Below are 19,755 nucleotides of genomic sequence, written 5' to 3'. Positions count from 1 at the left end.
TTGGGAAAGCAAACCTTATCAGGACTTATACACTTAATGGTAAGGTCCTAGGGAGTGTTGCTGAACAAAGAGACCTTAGAGTGCAGGTTCATAGCTCCTTGAAAGTGGAGTCGCAGGTAGCTAGGATAGTGAAGAAGGCTTTTGATATGCTTTCTTTATTGGTCAGAGTACTGAGTACAGGAGTTGGGAGGTCATGTTGCGGCTATACAGGACATTGGTTAGGCCAATGTTGGAATATTGTGTGCAATTCTGGTCTCCTTCCTATCAGAAAGATGTTGTGAAACTTGAAAGGGTTCAGAAAAGCTTTACAAGGATGTTGCCAGAGTTCGAGGATTTGAGCTATAGGGAGAGGCTGAACAGGCTGGGGCTGTTTTCCATGGAGTGTCAGAGGCTGACGGGTGACCTTATAGAGGTTTACAAAATTATGAGGAGCATGGATAAGGTAAATAGGCAAGTCTTTTCCCTGGAGTTGGGGAGTCCAGAACTAGAGGGCATAGCTTTAGGGTGAGAGGGGAAAGATATAAAAGAATCCTAAGGGGCAACTTTTTCACACAGAATGAACTGCCAGAGGAAGTGGTGGAGGCTGGAATAATTGCAACATTTAAAGGGCATTTGGATGGGTATATGGATAGGAAGGGTTTGGAGGGATATGGGCTGGGTGCTGGCAGGTGGGACTAGATTGAGTTGGGATATCTAGTTAGCATGGATAGGTTGGACCAAAGGGTCTGTTTCCATGTGTACATCTCTATGACTCTAAAATAAGGACGCATGGGATTGAGGATGATTTTGCGGTTTTGATCAGATTGTGGCTTGCTGAAAGAAGACAGAGGGTGGTGGTTGATGGGAAATGTTCATCCTGGAGTTCAGTTACTAGTGGTGTACCACAAGGATCTGTTTTGAGTCCACTGCTGTTTGTCATTTTTATAAATCCCCTGGATGATGGCATAGAAGGATGTGTTTATAAATTTGCGGATGAAACTAAGGTTGGTGCGGTTACAGATAGTGACAAAGGATGTTGTAAGTTACAGAGGGGGCATATATAAGCTGCAGAGCTGGGCTGAGAGGTAGCAAATGGACTTTAATGTGGAAAAGTGTGAGGTGATTCACTTTGGAAGGAGTAACAAGAATGCAGAGTACTGGGCTAATGGTAAGATTCTTGGTAGTGTAGATGAGCAGAGAGATCTCAGTGTCCAGGTACATAGATCATTGAAAGTCCAGGTTGACAGGGTTGTTAAGAAGGTATACTGTGTGTTAGCTTTTATTAGTAGAGGGATTGAATTTCAGAACCATGAGGTCATGCTGCAGCTGTACAAAACTCTGGTGCGAGTGCACTTGGAGTTTTGTGCACAGTTCTGGTCACTGCATTATAGGAAGGATGTTGAAGCTTTGGAAAGGGTTCAGAGGAGATTTACGAGGTTGTTGCCTGGTATGGAGGGAAGGTCTTACAAGGAAAGGCTGAGGGACTTGAGGCCATTAGAGAGAAGATTGACAGGTGACTTCATTGAGGCATATATAGGTTTTACAGTGAGAGCCTTTTTCCTCAGATGTTAATGACTAGCACGAGGGGACACAGCTTTAAATTGAGGGGTGATAGATATAATACAGATATCGGAGGTAGTTTCTTTACTCAGAGAGTTGGAGGGGCATGGAATGCACTGCCTGCAATAGTAGTAGACTTGTCAACTGTAAGAGCATTTAAATGGTCATTGTATAGGAATATGGACAATAATGGAATAGTGTAGGTTAGATGGATTTCAGGTTGTTTTCACAGGTCGGTGCAACATTGAGGGCTGAAAGAACGAGGGTAGGTCCGATCAAGGACAGTAGTGGGAGACTGTGTATTGAGTCAGAAGAGATAGGAGAGGTCTTGAATGAGTACTTTCCTTCAGTATTTACAAACAAGAGGGACCGTATTGTTGAAGAGGAGAGTGTGAAACGGACTGGTAAGCTAGAAGAGATACTTGTTAGGAAGGAAGATGTGTTGGGCATTTTGAACAACTTGAGGATAGACAAGTCCCCCGGGCCTGACGGGATATACCCTAGGATTATGTGGGAAGCAAGAGAGGAAATTGCAGAGCCATTGGCAATGATCTTTTCGTCTTCACTGATAACAGGGGTGGTACCAGGGGATTGGAGAGTGGCGAATGTTGTGCCCCTGTTCAAAAAAGGGAATAGGGATAACCCTGGGAATTACAGGCCAGTTAGTCTTACTTCAGTGGTAGGCAAAGTAATGGAAAGTGTACTGAGGGATAGGATTTATGAGTATCTGGAAAGACACTGCTTGATTAGAGACAGCCAGCACGGATTTGTGAAGGATAGGTCTTGCCTTACAAGTCTTATTGAATTCTTTGAGGAGGTGGATGAGGGTAGAGCAGTGGATGTAGTGTACATGGATTTTAGTAAGGCATTTGATAAGGTTCCCCATGGTAGGCTTATGCGGAAAGTCAGGAGGCATGGGATAGAGGGAAATTTGGCCATTTGGATAGAAAACTGGCTAACCGGTTGAAGTCAGAGAGTGGTGGTAGATGGTAAATATTCAGCCTGGAGCCCAGTTAGAAGTGGAGTTCTGCAGGGATCAGTTCTGGGTCCTCTGCTGTTTGTAATTTTTATTAATGACTTGGAAGAGGGAGTCGAAGGGTGGGTCAGTAAATTTGCAGATGATACGAAGATTGGTGGAGTTGTGGATAGTGAGGAGGGCTGTTGTTGGCTGCAAAGAGACTTAGATATGATGCAGAGCTGGGCTGAGGAGTGGCAGATGGAGTTCAACCCTGTCAAGTGTGAGGTTGTCCATTTTGGAAGGACAAATAAGAATGCGGAATACAGGGTTAACGGTAGGGTTCTTCGTAAGGTGGAGGAGCAGAGGGATCTTGGGATCTATGTTCATAGATCTTTGAAAGTTGCCACTTTCAGGTGGATAGAGTTTGTAAGAAGGCCTATGGTGTATTAGCGTTCATTAGCAGAGGGATTGAATTCAAGAGTCATGAAGTGATGTTGCAGCTGTACAGGACCTTGGTTAGGCCACATTTGGAGTACTGTGTGCAGTTCTGGTCGCCTCACTTTAGGAAAGATGTGGAAGCTTTGGAGAGGGTGCAGAGGAGATTTACCAGGATGTTGCCTGGAATGGAGAATAAGTCCTACGAGGATAGGTTGAGAGTGCTAGGCCTTTTCTCATTGGAACGGCGAAGGATGAGGGGTGACTTGATAGAGGTTTATAAGGTGATCAGGGGAATAGATGGAGTAGACAGTCAGAAACTTTTTCCCCGAGTACAACAGAGTGTTACAAGGGTACATAAATTTAAGGTGAAGGGTGGAAGGTATAGGGGAGATGTCAGGGGTGGGTTCTTTACCCAGAGAGTGGTGGGGGCATGGAATGCGCTGCCTGTGGGAGTGGTAGAGTCAGAATCATTGGCGACCTTTAAGCGGCATTTGGATAGGTACATGGATGGGTGCTTAATCTAGGTTAGAAGTTCGGCACAACATCGTGGGCCGAAGGGCCTGTTCTGTGCTGTATTGTTCTATGTTCTATGTTCTAAGGCCTGTACTGTACTGTGATGTTCTATGTACTATCATTAGTGCATTGTTTGTGATAATTTTCTTTAAATTTAGAACTTCCAGATATTATAGTGGGAGACAGTAGAACAGTATCAAAATTGCATTCTCTGATTCCAGTTTTACTGCGCACTAGCCTGATTTGGGTTGGAGAATCTGTGTTGTGAATGCCCTGACTGTAAATTTTGGATGCATAATTTTACGAAAAATCAGTCAAGGCTGAACCTCTGATAGTTCACACCTCTGAAGACTGAGTCAAATAAAAATAATCAAAATAAGCAAAATTGTTTCACGAAAAGTAATCAATGGGCCTGTAAATGAACCACAAATTTATGAGAATTCATTGTGTTCATGATATAGAGTTCGGAGAAGTCGTAAGGACTTTGAACCTGAATGTAAACTGAGTAACCCGTTATGTTCTTCACTGTTGCTCTGTCCCCCATAATTATTTTTGAAATATTTTGTTTTATTAGGAAGTCCAGTGGGAACTCTTCTTCCAGCCTCGGTGATATGGTGTCTGGTACGTGGCGTTCTCCCTCCCCTTCTTCAGGTGAATTTGTTCTTGCTATTTAAATCACACGTGGAGTATTCAACTTGCAATTGCCCAACTGACTTTAACTCTGTAGGTATTTTAGGGTATTGCAAGAATACCTGATCACTCTGTACATTGCATGGCAGAGTAAGTAACACATTCAGGAGTTCAGCAGATATGACAAACCATGAGAGTAAAACTCAAGTTGTTTATCAATATATGCTGCACTCTTAATGAGTTTCTTATTAGTTTACTGTTAAAAGGATGTTGTTCCGTACAGAGCATGTGACTGAAAGTAGATCCGATCCAAAGTGGATTTCAAGCTTGTTTGGTTCAACTTTAATGTCATTGCATCCCGTGTCTTGTTCATCTATCATGTTGAGTTTTTTTTCATTCATTCATGGAATATCGGCATCACTGACTAGACCAGCATTTATTGCTCAGAGTAAACCACATTGCTGTGGGTCTAGAGTCATGTATAGGCTAGACCAGGTAAGGATGGCTGTTGCCTTCCCTATAGGACATTAGCGAACCAGATGGGTTCTTCACCCCTCCAATAATCAGCAATGGATTCATGGTCATCATTAGACTCTTAATTGCAGATTTCCTTCTATTGAATTCAAATTCCACCATGTCTTGTGGTAGGATTCAAACCGGCATCCCCAGAACATTATCTGGGTCTCTGGATTAACAGTCCGGTGCTAATACCATTTGATTCTTGCTTCCCCCTAAGTTTTATGCCATAGAGTTTGCCACCAACATTGGCACAACTCAAACATTTGAATATAATATGAACACGTTCAGTGTTTTGTTTCCACAATTTAATAATTACTATGTTGTTGATATTATTTCAAATCATGCTTAATATGTTAGCTGAAATTACCTTTCACAGTCAAATTCTTGAGATTTGATGCAACCAAGTTTGCATATTCTGATAGCCAGGAGAAGAATGTTTGCTCCTTAAACAAATGCTTTTTTCCCCCTTTGCAGCAAAACAGAAGCAAAAAGTGGTGAGTGTTTTGTTTTTTCTCCATCCTGATGTTGCTTTTGTGTCTATCAACTTAATCAGTAGTTTTCTTTCTGTTACTGTCAGGCTGTCACCAGTGTGGCTGTCAAATCCACTGAAGCCATTCTAACCACAAGAGCTGAGTGTGTGTTGTACAGCATTAGAGTGCAACAAGTGAAAATGAATGGAGTTTTTGTCTAATTCTTGACACTTACCACAGACTTCTCATTGAACTTTAAACATTATTTGATGCATGCTTTGCATACTGAAGTGCTTATTAGCAAAGGAGAGTCTTATCAACAGATGACCACAGACTGAGAATGACTTGGACAGTTGGAAAGTGGTATCCAGGAAATATAAGCAGTGGTTTGAAAGCAGGTAGGAATGCAGAGATTTGGGGGCCCAGGTGGGTATAAACGACCCTGAATCCTGGCAGCATGAGAGCCAGGAGTTTTCAATTCCCAGACTTCATCTGCATGGCGCCAGTGGGAAGTGGCATACAAGGTGCACAGTATGGTTGATATTGACAGAAAAGATGGTCCTCAGGGCTCGGTTAAGTTTCAGAATGAGGATTCAGTAGTCTTTTGGTGAGGGTAGAGGATCTGGCGTGGGAAGATTAAAAACCTTTGGAAAGATCCCAGAGGACTAATTCTGCTCTGTCAAGCCCCATGATGAGAGTTGAAAACATTAAAACAACTTGAGTTTTTGGAATCAAAAACAGAAGTCATTGGAAAAGCTCAGCAGGTTGGCAGCACCTGTGAAGAGAAATCAAAGTTAACATTTTGGGTCTGGTGACCCTTAGAAATGTTAACTTTGATTTCTCTCCACACATTCTGCCAGACCTGCTGAGCTTTTCCATCAACTTCTATTTTTGTTTCTAATTTACAGCATCTGCAGTTGTTTCGGTTTTGACCTTTTGGATCGTTTATTTCCCTTAGCTGCTATTCCTGCTTTGTTGGCCTGGTCAGAGCATCACAAATGTCTCCCTATAGACCAATAGTTAAAATAGTAGTCTGGCCCTAATCAGAACAATGGAACTCAATTTGCTTATTTAAAGAGCACTAATTTCAGGTGCTGTTTCTGTCTGTTCGGAAGAACAGTTTAAAATCAGAACCTGCAGGAAGACAAATAACAGTGTGTAATTGCCATGGATAATTGTAACTGTATGCATCCTCACGGTTAAAATTGTCTCTATAATCTTAGAACCGCAGTGCTGATCTTGTGTCTTACCAAAAGTAATATTTTATGATCCACTAATTCTGTGAAGAGAATCAAATAAAAGGCATCATCCATTTCATTCAGTGAGACACCATTATGTGACAGATTATCCTGATGCCAAATGTTCACAGGACCACAGAATTGTTACAGCACTGAAGAAGGCCATTTAGCCCATCATTCCTATACAGGTTCAGTTGTCTAGTGCCAATCACCTGTCTTTTTGCCATAGCCCTGCACACCATTTCTATCCAAGTAATCATCTAATGCTGACTTGAATGCCTCAGTTGAACCTGCCCCCACATTTCCAGACAGAGCATTCATTATGCTTTCCTGGACTAATATTTAAATTACCGCATTATGTGACATCTGGGAACAGCTAAGTTAATGTGTTTAACCAAACAATGGATTCTCAAAATTAAACATCAGATATAACTGCCACAAAGTCAAATGAAATAACTAGCAGTGACAGAATAAATATTCCAATGAACATAAGTTGCTCATTAGTTGGTAGAGTATTGTGATCTCAAGTTGTATATCTCAGTTCATCTGATGTTGCTTTTATATTTAGTAGTTAACGATGAAAGAAACACTTGTGAATTCTGATATATTTGCACCTATTTGACAAGTTTCTTTGTAATAGCTAGGTCACAGAATGTCCACTGGCTTCAGGCTGAATTTAGAGTGAGGATTTCTGTTTGCATTTTTTGTGCTGAAGATCTTCACATTTTGCTCTCTTGGCTGCAAGTAGCAAGAGAAAAGAATGTTACAATCACACATTTTTCTGAATTCATTTCTCACAACTGTTTCACTGTAATGGTAGGGATTTAAAAGGTAATTAGGGCATCTACTTTTCTCTCAAGTTGGAATTGCAAAACATAGGAACATAGGACTGGCTGTTAGATAGAACTGTTTTTTTTGGATGTGAGGATCATAAGTAGTGAGTGACCCGTGTCCCTTTCAATTGACATAGCAACATGTAAACATTGTGTATCCACCTCATCTGAATATGTGAGTGTAGTACTTATGTTGCTCTCTGTTTCTTAATGCTATGGTGTGGAGGTGCAGGTGTTGGACTGTGGTGGACATGGTCAGAAGTCACACCATTCCTAAAGAAGGGCTCATGCCCGAAACGTCGATTCTCCTGCTCCTTGGATGCTGCCTGACCTGCTGCACTTTTCCAGCAACACATTTTCAGCTCTGATCTCCAGCATCTGCAGTCCTCACTTTCTCTCAGAAATCACACAACACCAGCTATAGTGCAACAGCTTTATTTCAAATTACAAACCTTTGGAGCACTGCTGCTTCCTAATGCTGTCAATGAGTTCTGCACACAGCAAGAGACCCTGGCATTGTTGTTTGAATGCCTCATGGCACTGTTTCCCTACTCTTCTTAAAGGCAGGATGTATCTTAAAAGACAGTTGGTCAGAATTCATTCACGGGATGAAGACATAGCTGATGAGGCCAACAGTTATTGTCCTTCACTAACTGAGGGCAGTTGAGATTCAACCATATTGCTGTGGGTCTGAAGTCAGACGGGTAAGGATGTCAGTTTCTTTCCCCAAAGGACATTAATGAACCAGATGGATTTTTCCAACAATCGATTCACAGTTTTCATTAAACTCTTAATTCCAGATTTTTATTGGATTCAAATTCCACTATCTGCCATGGCGGGATTCGAACCTGGGTTCCCGGAACATTACCTGGGTCCCTGGAATAACAGTTCAGCAATAATATTCCGAGGCCATCGACTCCCCTGCATTGCTGCAATGTAAATTCTTGCAATGTGGCAGTTGGATCGACAATGATCAATGAGGTGCGAGAGACATTAGTGTTGCAGGTGGGCAGGAAGAAAGGTGCCATGGACCCTCAGGAACCAAGCTAAGCAGGAAGCAAATGAATTTAAGGGATTGAAAGGCTGACTTTGAATGGAGAGCCTACTCTTGTTTTGACATTTCTAGTTTTCACAAGTGGACTCATCTTGCTGTACTTGTTCTGTAATCTGTTGTCTTACAGATGTGTCACCAGATGGTTAATTACCCTGTCCATGTTTTGACAATTGATTTTTAAAAAATGGAAAATTATGGGAAGGGGTACCCATAATTTCTCAATGTATACTTCTAATGAGTGAGCCACCACACTGCATGTATATATCTAAAACATTAGTCCTCCAGACTCAAATGGTATTCAGGAATGGTTGTCATTGCACCTATTAACATAACTAATCTGTTTTCAGATTAAATGCATGAGAGACAATGGTTTGACAAATATTTAACAATGGAATTGTCAAAGCTGCATTTTCCTTTATTCAATCAATTCTTTTCAAGCCTAGTGTCAAACAAACTTGCCAGTGTTTATATTCATTTATATGTATATGTGTATATATGTGTTGAGTAAATAAATAGTAAGAGCTGAGTAAATAATTGCATAAATAATTGATCAAATTCACATTTGGAGTAAAAACAAATTCCTGTCTGAGTTATTTTTTATTTTATTTATTCTTTCATGGGATATGGGTGACACTGGTTTCTAGGCTAGCGTTTGTTACCCAACTGTATTTGACTGTAAGAAGAACGTGAGAATGCTGCAGTCCATATGGTCGTGATACACCCAGAATGTTGTTAGGGAGGGGACTCCAGGATTTATAAACCTCTGAACTTATGTTTTAAGGTCATTCGGTTTAGCTGGTCAGCAATTACAAACTAGCAGTCCTTTTGACATTCAGTGAAGCTAGCTATTTTCAACTACTAGCTACATAAATCAAAAATCTTACCCAAAGTAGCAGACCAAAAATGATAAGAAAACAAATTGCAATCCAATTTAATCTCTTTTTTTTATTTCCTGTTTATTTCAGATGATATTTAAGAAACACATTCTGAAGTAGCTTTTGGATTGAGTCTGGCATGTGTAGCTAATGTTGCATGTGTGTAATAATGTTATTGGCAAGCTCATACAAGTTGGTTTCATTAGGATATCACTGCTGAATTATGGGTACTTCCCCTGGATCCATCAGCAGATTGAGAGCTGTGCAGAAGGATTGACTTTGCCTGGCTTGGACAATTGCCTATCACCTCAGGTTAGCCTGGAAGAGAAGTAGGCAGTCTCAGTGTCACATTGCATACAGCACTTCTGCCCTTCTTGACTCTAGTTAAGGCAAGGGGTAAAAAAAGAGACTCTTAATCTATGTTTTTTGAATGGCAGTCTGTAATGGTCTGTGTAAGTATTACTGGTCTGACTGCTGGGTACAAATAAACCTGATAGTACCACTGAAGGCTGCAAGAAACAATGTGACAGGGTTCCAACACACACAGAATACTCTTTTCTATGATGTCCTCCACTAATCATAAGGGGGAGTCCCATAATAATCTTTTAAAAGTAATCCTCCATCATCTCCTGGGGAAATTTCCTGAGTAATAATTTAAACGGTTTCCCAATGGATCAATGGAATCATTCAATGTACATGGTAGTCAGCTCATGAATGTATTCCATCAGGAAACTCTGCTGGAAATCAGGAAATTGGTCTATCACATTCCACAGAGAAATTACTTTGGAAGGTGAGTTTCTTAACAAGATCCATTAATGTTGTAGGAACAGAAAGATGTAAACACCAGGAGGAAGATTTAAAAAAAACAGGAGGAAGCACTTACAATGCAATGCACTAAAGTGTCATTGCCACTTAAATCAGATATTAGCTTGTTTTAACTATTACGATTTAACGAGTATTCTCATGCATCATTACTGTTTTTAATTAACACAGACTGAGCACATTCCGCCTTATGATGTGGTACCATCCATGAGACCTGTTGTGTTGGTGGGCCCATCGTTGAAAGGTTATGAGGTAAGGAATAGTGATGGAATTATATCTGCCATCAGTCATTATGAAAATAAACTAGGGCACTGAGTGAAGCTGTATTTGCAAATCTGAAGATGACACTAAAAATAGGTGGGAAAGTAAGTTGCAATGAGAAATTAACACACGGATATGGATAGGTTGGGTGAATACTTGGCAAAAGAAGTTTAATATGGATAAGTGTGAGGATATCCATTTTGGTCTAGGAATAAAAAGGCAACTTATTATCTAAACAGAGAGAAATTTCGGAGTGTTTTTGTGCAGAGGGATCTGGGGTGTCCTCATATATGAATATCAGAAAACAGGTATGCAGGTACAGCAGATAATAAAAATGTTAGCATTTATTGCTGAAAGAATAGAGCACAAAAGTAAGGAAGTGATGCTGCAACCTAAAGAGAAAATGCTGGAAAATCTCAGCAGGTCTGGCAGCATCTGTAAGGAGAGAAAAGAGTTGACGTTTCAAGTCTAACTGACCATTTGTCAAAGCTGGAGTGATGCTGCAGTTGTACAAGGCATTAGTGAGACTGCATTTAGAATATTGCATACAATTTTGGTTGCCTTTCTTGAGGGGGGATATAGTTGTAATGTAAGCAGTTCTGTGGAGGTTCACTGAATTTATGCCAGAGATGCAGGGTTTGTCTTATGAAGAGAAATTGAGAAGTTTGGGCAGATATTCTCGAGTTTCGAAGAAGGAGAAGAGATCTAATTGAGGTATATCAGATGCTAAAGGACATTCACAAAGAAAATGGAAAGTGGATGTTTCTCTTGTGGGCAATCTACAATGAGAGGTCTTGGTTTTAGGATAAAGGGTAACAGATTTAAAACTGAGATGCGGAGAAATTACTTCTTTCAAAATGTCATGAATCTGTGAAAATCACTACCACACAGTGTGGTGGATGCTGGGACACTTAGTAAACCTAAGGAGGTGGTAGACATTTTAAATTAGTAATAGATTAAAGGTTATGGAGAGCAGACAGGAAAACAGTGTTCAGGCGACGATGTTATCAACCATTATCATACTGAGTGGCAGACCAAGCTCGAGGGGCTGAATTGCCCCTGCTCCAAGTTCTTATCTTTTTTTAACATACCTATGAACCACCACTACGAATTGTTACTTGATATTGTGGCATGATTTAAACTGATTGCTGTTTTGACAACAATTCAACTTTAACCAACCAACTCAGGCATCCAATTCACAGTCATTTTTACATATTTTCAATTCTCCAGTACACTCTGAGACTGCTAGCTAGTCATATGACAGGTATTTGTAAGCTCTCAGTGCAGAACAACATTCACTCTCTCAAAGGTACAGGAAACACCTTCACATTCATAACACCTTGTTATATAATTTTTGACAAAATGTTATTGAAATCTTTTTTAACAAACAATTTGACAAATATTTGTTCAGGTATAGTTTTATGATAGAATGCAAACTGCTAGGTTTTGCTGTATCGGTGGATATTGAATAACTGAATCAAGTTAGTAATTACAGAATTAATACATTGTTTGCTTTTTAAAACTCAGATATTCAAACTTATACATTCATGGGTTGCAAAAATATGCCACAAGATCGCAGGAATGATAGGTTCAGTGGCCAAAACCATTTCAGCTAACCTGTAGAAGTGCAAGGTCATTTACTATAAACATTAGAAAGACCATGTATTTTCTAGATGGTGCAAGACTAGGAGTGAGTTGCCTGGTCCTTGAAAGATGGCTGTCCAGGGACAGCCTCAGGGATGACTAGAGCCACAGTTTGACATTCCTGCTAGCAATAAATTATAAACTGTTTCTTTTTCAAAGGGGTATGAAGGATTTCAAATGACCTGACTTTGAATTCCAAGCTACACAAATAAGAAGAGCTTTCTTTAGGGAATTCCTGGTGGAAATCCATTTTAGAAAACCAAGATAAAGTTTCATTTTGAGGAATTAAATATAGATTCTCAGTTACCCCTTGGATTTACCACAATAATGGTGATTGATATTTTTTCCTACAATAATTACAAAGTAAAAGATTTGATTCTATAAATTGGCTTTAATGTGGATGGTGTGAGAAGTTAGTTCTGAAGGTTTTAAGTTGAGTAGTAATTGAAGGATTAATCTAGTGTATCCCTCCAATTCAGATGTTTAATTTAAAATGCTTGTTTAATTAACTTTTAATTTCAAAACAGCACATGAAATGCAAACCTTTAGCTTTTATGAGCTGACACGTGATCCATAGTTAGGTCTCATAGAGTCATACAGCATGGAAACAGACCCTTTGGACCAACTCGTTCACATCAACCAGGTTTCCCAAATTAAATCAATCGAAATTAACTCTGTGTCTTACAATTCTGTACTTCACAACCAACTGATGAAGGAGCAACGCTCCGAAAGCTAGTGCTTCCAATTAAACCTGTTGGACTATAATCTGGTGTTTTGAGATTTTTACCTCTGTACACTCCAATCCAACACCGGCATCTCCAAATCATAAACCAATCCCATTTGCCTGCATTTGTCCCATAGTCCTCTAAATCTTTTTTATTCATGTGCCTGTCCAAATGTCTTTTAAATGTTGCAACAGTATCTGTATCTACCACTTTACTTTAAAAGGAAATTCCATCTTGTGACCTCCCAGTATCTCAATCCTAACATTCATGATCAATATTCCATTTTGCACCAAGGTCTCAAAATGAAAATTAACCATATTTTGCTAATTGAATGATATCCTGTGATATCATTCTAACCCAGCGTACAACAAAGAGTTGTGGGTTCTTGTGGTGCAGTAGTGGTGTGCCTACTCCTGAACCAGGGGACCTGGATTCAAGTCTCACCTGCTCGAAAGGGATGTAATGACATTTCTGAACAGTTTGATTAGTAAATATCTAGGCTACACAGGTTTGCTGCTGATTACATTAACTCTGTGAAACCCAGTAATGTTTTCAGTGAACTGGCTGCTTGCAAAACTCAGGGGAACCCAAACATTGGGATCTAGAGTGGCAACTATTAGTCTAAAAGATCACATATTAGTACTGTTAATGCAAAGTATTGTCCCCCCTAATTTGTCCTGTAAATTTAATGTAATCAGCAAAAAATCAAACTGAACACCACCTTTGTAAAGTCCAGCATTTCATTTGAGTAAGAAACAGAGGGATGATTTGCCATGCACATAATCCTGTGACATGAGCTGCTTTAAGCTGCAATCCTAAATAGGTTACATTTGATCCTTGTCTCTTGACCATCACTCATTGATTAGATTAAACTAAAGATTTTCCTCTTCAGAGCTCCCAACACTTGCCAGAAGCACAAACTGAGTTCTGGTGGTACACCAGCCCATGATTTTCTATTGGTAATGATCTTCCAAACTTCAAACTCTGAATATGCACTCCATAGTAATACAAGGAACATCAGCACAGTTACTGAGAAAAGAATCATGAAAAGCTGTATAGATAAGAGGAAATTATATTTCCAGTTATAACTGTGGAATAAACCAGTCATTCATGAATTAGTACAATCCCTGCAGGTCGAGAGCCACAAAGCATAAGAACCTCTTTTTAATCTAAGGTGAAAAATCAATAAACAGTAGTTTACTTTTTATAATAAACAATTCAACAACCAAAACAAACTAACCATAAATTAACCATGACTTGTGATCAGTATAAATTCTAAACTATATATATAGTTGCAGATGCAACAATGATGGGTCTAGTGGATTATGAGGCAGTCCATTCCACACTTTTGGCACTAATTTGACCGACAAAATCCTTCAAAGCTCTGAAGAATGCCAGGTTATTTTATTTGAGGATTTAGCCCGATGCTCAGGCATGTACCTATCTGATCCAAAACAAATGCAAACATAAATTGCTGGAGAAGCTCAACAGATCTGGCAGCATCCGTAAAGAGAGAACAGAGTGAATATTTCATGTCCAGTGATCCTTCTTCAGAACTCAGACATGTTGAGTTTCTCCAGCCATTTTTATTTTAATTTGGTTTAGAGCTCTAGCATCCACAGTTCTATGTTTTAAAATACCTAACTGATCCAAGTTTCACAAGTGCGGTCTTCCCAAGACAACACAGCTGCAGAATTTGTTCAGCTCTGATCATGTCTATTTTGATAATGTGAATTCACTAACATTACATTCAAATAACAGAAACAGCTGCAGCAGATATCTATTACTCCCAACTTCTGGATGCAACCTCCACTTATCTCAGCCTGCCTGTACTGCACTGCTGGAATATGAATTTAACAGCTTTGTGCTTATTTATCTGGTTTCAGCTATGTTTCCCCAGAAACCTTAAGGTTCTGTTTCTCTTTTCAATTGAATGGAATTTTAATTTCAGTTCCAGTTATGGCCTGTCTCAAGAACAGGTACATGAAGCGAATTGAACTGCATAAACTTTATCGTCACATGTATTCAAATGACTACAGTGAAACGTTTATACGTTGCCACTTACAGCATCATCTTAGGTACAAACGTATCTAGGTACAGCTTCTTCAGTTGCAAGATTAGTACAGTGTAACAATGTCACCAGCACAAGGTGCTCTCTTAGGCACAGAGTACCTAGGTACAATGTTTTGTTACAGAATAAAGGAATAAAGAAAAAAAAAGTTACATTACAATACAATCATAGGTCAGAAAAATAAAAAGCAAAGTTAAAAACCTGGATTCTATCATAATATTTGTACCCCATCACTGTAAGAAAATAAGCTGAAGTATTGCTGAGTATGTTCCTCCAATAAGAGTACACATCCTGTGAGAAATAATAATCTACCTATTACAAACTACTACAGAAAACACATTGTATAAAACAGGCTGTTTGGCCCAATTACTCCATGCCAGTATTTATGTCCCAATGAAGCATCAATCCATCTTTTCTTATCTAAATCTCCCATTGTAATCATCTATTTTCTTTTCCTCACCTGCCTGGCCAGGTTCCTATTAAATCTATTTCTGCTCTTATTTAAAAAAAAGCACCTTAGAACCCAGAATCATCTGAACTGAGCAAAAGTCCTCCAAATGTAAGTTTGTGTCGAGCAATCCCAGTTTGGATGACTTTGGGATATTAATCTGATTCACAGCTCACTGGTAATTGCAAGTGACAGTTATAACAGAACTCATTTGTAAATGTGCCTTTGGGGCACATTGACCCTGCTAAAGCTTTACTTATCTCATTGACTTTTAACACAATAAGGTGACCTGACTGTTTTGTTTTTGTTACAGCTTATTTCAAGCTAAACTTAACATGTTTTTGGAACATTTAATATCACACAACAGAGTCAATTTATATCTCTGTGTGACATGACACCTCATACTTTGAGTTGTAAATTAAAGTCTTGGCTGGTAATAGTTAGGAACATAAGATAGAAGTAGGATTAAGCCATTGAGCCCTTCAAACCCATTCCCCAAAATTCAATGACTCAACTTTAACCTCAACTCCATATTCCCACTCTATCTCTATGTTCCTTTGATAATCCATGAATCCTGTACCATTATTTCATATGCCTACACTCCAGGTGCCCCGTATCGCGAATGCGGTGCTTTATTTGACCTTTAACCTTTACAGAACAGGTAACAAAACCAGCATTAACAAGAGCACAAATTGCACATATCCTGTACACCATAGTCCCTTTCTTGTAAATGGTGCTGTTAAACTAACCTCCATTCACTGGTCAAGCAAGTGCCTGAATAAAAGAGTGAGAGCAATTTGTTTTTTATTCTTACTGGCTCGTTGGTGAAGGAAGGAACATGAAACACTTTTAACCTGGAAGAAACCTATCCACAAAGGGAAACATTATGCCTATGTACTTTCCCAGAAGAGCTAACAAGTGTCTCTTTGGACAGTTACTTGAGGATGTAAAATCAATGCCCTTCAGCTAGGTATACATAACCTCAATTGATACAATTAACATACTTAGGGCAGTGCCTTTATAGTACTCAACCCAAGCTCCATTAATTTAAATGGGGCGATATTGGAGCCAGTTGGCTGAAGCAAGCATCCTAAGAAATAGAGCTCATAAATATAAGATAATCACTAATGATTCCAGTGATGCATTCAGAAGAAATATCTTTACTCAGCGAGCAGTTAAAGTGTGGAACTGATTGTTCATAGAGTAACTGGGATGAATGGCATGGATGCATTTTTGCTATTTAGAATGAAATATTGATGGTGTTGTTGGATGAAGCATGATGGGAGGAGTGATATGTTGAACATAACTATTGGCATGCACCTGATGGGCTGAATGGCCTGATAGGCCATTCCTGAAGAAGGGCTTATGCCCAAAACGTCAATTCGCCTGTTCCTTTGATGCTGCCTGACCTGCTGCTCTTTTTCAGTAACACATTTTCAGCTCTGAATGGCCTGATAGTTCTATAAATACCATGCAAGCATAAACATTGATTTTTTGAAAACTGAAACCAACATTGTGCCTTTTGAATGCTGTGATTCACCTGATGCTCTCAGAAGTAATCCTTTAATTGTAGACAGATAGGTGATTGCATAATGTGAGGATTTATAGACATAATCATGACTGAGTAAAGTAAAACAACCATCCCCAGTTTTAATATTAAATTGATCAGGTGAACAGGAAGGGAGAAAATAGAGCACATTACATAATGTGCATGATTATTTATTCAGTTGTGAAGAAATAGCTTTAAGATGAGTTGTAGCCATCTGGGCTGGTGGTACCAATTGTTTTACCAGTGCAGACCAGTCGTTGAAACGTATAAACTGCCACCATAACAGAAATTCTATCTTTATTCTACAGAATAGATTAAGTACATTGAGCAGGACACTTCATCTATCGATCTCTCTCTCTCTCAATGTTTTTAATTTTGCTAATGGTTGTGGTGCTGGATGTCCTTCCTGCCACTAATGTTCTCCATTTTTTTGGAGCTTGAGACTGACACTGATGTATATTGGTGTGTGTGTGTGTGTGTGTGTGTGTGTGTGTGTGTGTGTGTGTGTGTGTGTAGCCCACCATCATCCCACTGACTGCCAAGGTCACCCTGATAGTATGGAGAATGGCTGACAGCTGAAACCAGCAGTGGCCTCTTAGGATACAATTGGGATACACGGGTAGGCAGATGGTCATGGGTTACTCTTTTCTATTAAAACAAACGTTGTGGTCGAAACAATGGGAAGGAACTGAGTTACCACTTTCAGAAGGGGGAGGGTTACCATTTTGAATGATGCTCTTTGCACATTGGGGGTCTCCCCACTTCCTTCCCTGCCATTACCATGCCTTACTTGTCTGATTCTCTCCCTGCCGGATACCTCAGTGTCAGATCCATGGCCAGCCTCCTTGTTGGCCAGCTTGTGGTGCCAGCTGTTCTCACTATCGAGCTGCTGTGCCACTGCCAGAACTGCAAGGGCAGCCAACTGCTTGGATTGACCAACTGCTCGGATTGGCCAGCAGCTCTGAAGGGTATGAGCTTCTTCCACTTAGGGCTGCATGTGCCACCTTCACCTTGTTCATGCCACTCGCAGGGTAACATTGTGGTTTTACTTGGATGTTTTCTGACTGACTGTGATTATGGGTGAGCAGCAGTCTGTCCCCAGCCCATAGAGTGGGACTCTAACCCATTCTGGCACCAAGATAAGAGTGCTACTGCTTGAGCCATTGAACTCCCAAAGAGCAAATTATCTGTTGAGAGTAAGATTCATCCCATTTATAATTTCAGACTAAAATGTTTTACTAATTCAACTGTTGTTTTTACTTGAGCTTTTCTTTTCATTGCAACATTTTTAGTTTTATTTTAAGGTAATGGTGAACAGGTCTATAAGAATTTTCTGCACTTACTTTCACCTTTTACAATTCTTTTCTTTCTCTGCTCAATATCTGATCTTCTCTTTCCATCCTTTCCTGCTGTTCAGGTTACAGATATGATGCAGAAAGCTCTCTTTGACTTCCTGAAGCATCGGTTTGATGGAAGGTGAGCATCATCCTCTCCAATGTTTTCTCTTCCAGTTCTTTCTGACTTGTCCTCTTTTGACCATGTCTGTACCATCAACAATTCAGTTTTAAAGTCATGTTGACCAATGTCTACAAGGAAGAGTTATTTTTTACTTTTATAAAAGTGATTTATATTGCACATTTGGAAAATTCCATGCAACTATTAAGTAAATTTTTAGTGTAGAATAAATGGTAAACACAATACTTAGAGTTATAGAGTCATACAGCACGGAAACAGCCCTTCGGTCCAACCAGTCCATGCCTAACATAATCCCAAACTGAATTAGTCCCACCTGCCTGCTCCTGGTCCATATCTTTCCAAACCTTACCCAAATGCCTTTTAAACATTGTAATTGTGCCCACATTCCTCAGGCAGTTCATTCCACATACAAACAACCCTCAGTGTAAAACATTTGCCCATCTCTTTTTAAAATTTCTCCTCTCACCTTAAAAATGTACCCCCTGGTCTTGAAATCCCCCATCCTAGGGAAAAGACACCCACCATTAACAATGGAAAAGAAATGGAAATTAGAATTAAAAATGCATAGCTATCTGTATCATCTAACATTTCAGATTGGGATTTTTGCCAGAACACTTGAGTGGAAATGTTCTTTGCTTCAGGCTTTTCTAACTAGGTGCTTATTGTGTCACAGAACTGACAGGTAAATTAAATACCTGTGACAACAATTGATCACAATTAGCAAAACTGCTTGACTGAACAAATATTGCTTGCTTGCTCTTTGTTATAGGATATCAATTACACGGGTGACAGCTGACATATCCTTGGCCAAGCGTTCGGTCCTAACTAATCCCAGTAAGAGGACAATAATGGAACGTTCCAACACTCGGTCCAGTATAGGTATGATCTCCATTTGCTCCATTTGTCATATCAATCACTTTCCGTGTTGCTTTCAATTCACTGTACAATAAAATCATGAAGCAGACATTTTTGTTCGATACAATTGTGCAATTTTACTCGATGTCCTTTTTACAGAGAAAATCTCTCACTCCTTATGTTTGTCTTTTCAACAATAAAGCATGACAAAATGTATTAGTCATGAAATAGTAAGATGCCCATGAATGCAGGGATTCTGAAAGTAAAACAGAAATGTTGAAGCCTGTTGGAGAATAGTAGTTAACATTTGGCTCTCTCAGCTCTAATGGATGGTCATCAGCCTGGAACCTCAACTCGTTTTCTCTCTCAACCGATATTGCCAGGCATGCTGTGTATTTCTAGCATTTTTCACTTCTAATTCACATTTTCATTTCAAAGTGATATTTTGCTTTGCTGTTGACTCCCTTTTTCTTGATTTCCATTTCTTCCTACTACCACTTCAATATTTATGAGCATGCCCAGGATAGGATTTGAATGTGCCAACAGAGTAACATGAATCAAATGTTCATCAATATGTGGGCGGCACGGTGGCACAGTGGTTAGCACTGCTGCCTCACAGCGCCGGAGACCCGGGTTCAATTCCCGCCTCAGGCGACTGACTGTGTGGAGTTTGCACATTCTCCCCGTGTCTGCATGGGTTTCCTCCCACAGTCCAAAGATGTGCAGGTCAGGGTGGATTGGCCATGCTAAATTGCCCGTAGTGTTAGGTAAGGGGTAGATGTAGATGTAGGGGTATGGGTGGGTTACGCTTCGGCGGGGTGGTGTGGACTTGTTGGG

The 19,755-nt window shown here is 39.8% G+C and overlaps 1 protein-coding gene across 5 annotated transcripts in view; it reads left to right on the top strand.

Moving 5' to 3' along the window:
- The window catches only part of cacnb4a (calcium channel, voltage-dependent, beta 4a subunit), a 354,954-nt gene that overhangs the window by 287,981 nt on the left and 47,218 nt on the right, over window positions 1-19,755 (top strand). For 4 of the 5 annotated variants that reach the window (XM_072579847.1, XM_072579849.1, XM_072579851.1 and 1 more), the window contains 5 exons: window positions 4,023-4,099; window positions 5,072-5,091; window positions 10,061-10,141; window positions 18,005-18,063; window positions 18,833-18,942. In XM_072579847.1, coding sequence (XP_072435948.1) covers window positions 4,023-4,099; window positions 5,072-5,091; window positions 10,061-10,141; window positions 18,005-18,063; window positions 18,833-18,942 — 347 coding nt within the window. The remainder of the gene's footprint in view (window positions 1-4,022; window positions 4,100-5,071; window positions 5,092-10,060; window positions 10,142-18,004; window positions 18,064-18,832; window positions 18,943-19,755) is intronic. The other variant, XM_072579848.1, reaches the window with a different exon arrangement.

Source organism: Chiloscyllium punctatum, chromosome 10 (assembly GCF_047496795.1).
Source record: "Chiloscyllium punctatum isolate Juve2018m chromosome 10, sChiPun1.3, whole genome shotgun sequence".
NCBI classification, from domain to species: domain Eukaryota; kingdom Metazoa; phylum Chordata; class Chondrichthyes; order Orectolobiformes; family Hemiscylliidae; genus Chiloscyllium; species Chiloscyllium punctatum.
The sequence above is the reverse complement of the archived record's forward strand: the minus strand, read 5'-3'. Positions and strand labels throughout refer to the sequence as shown.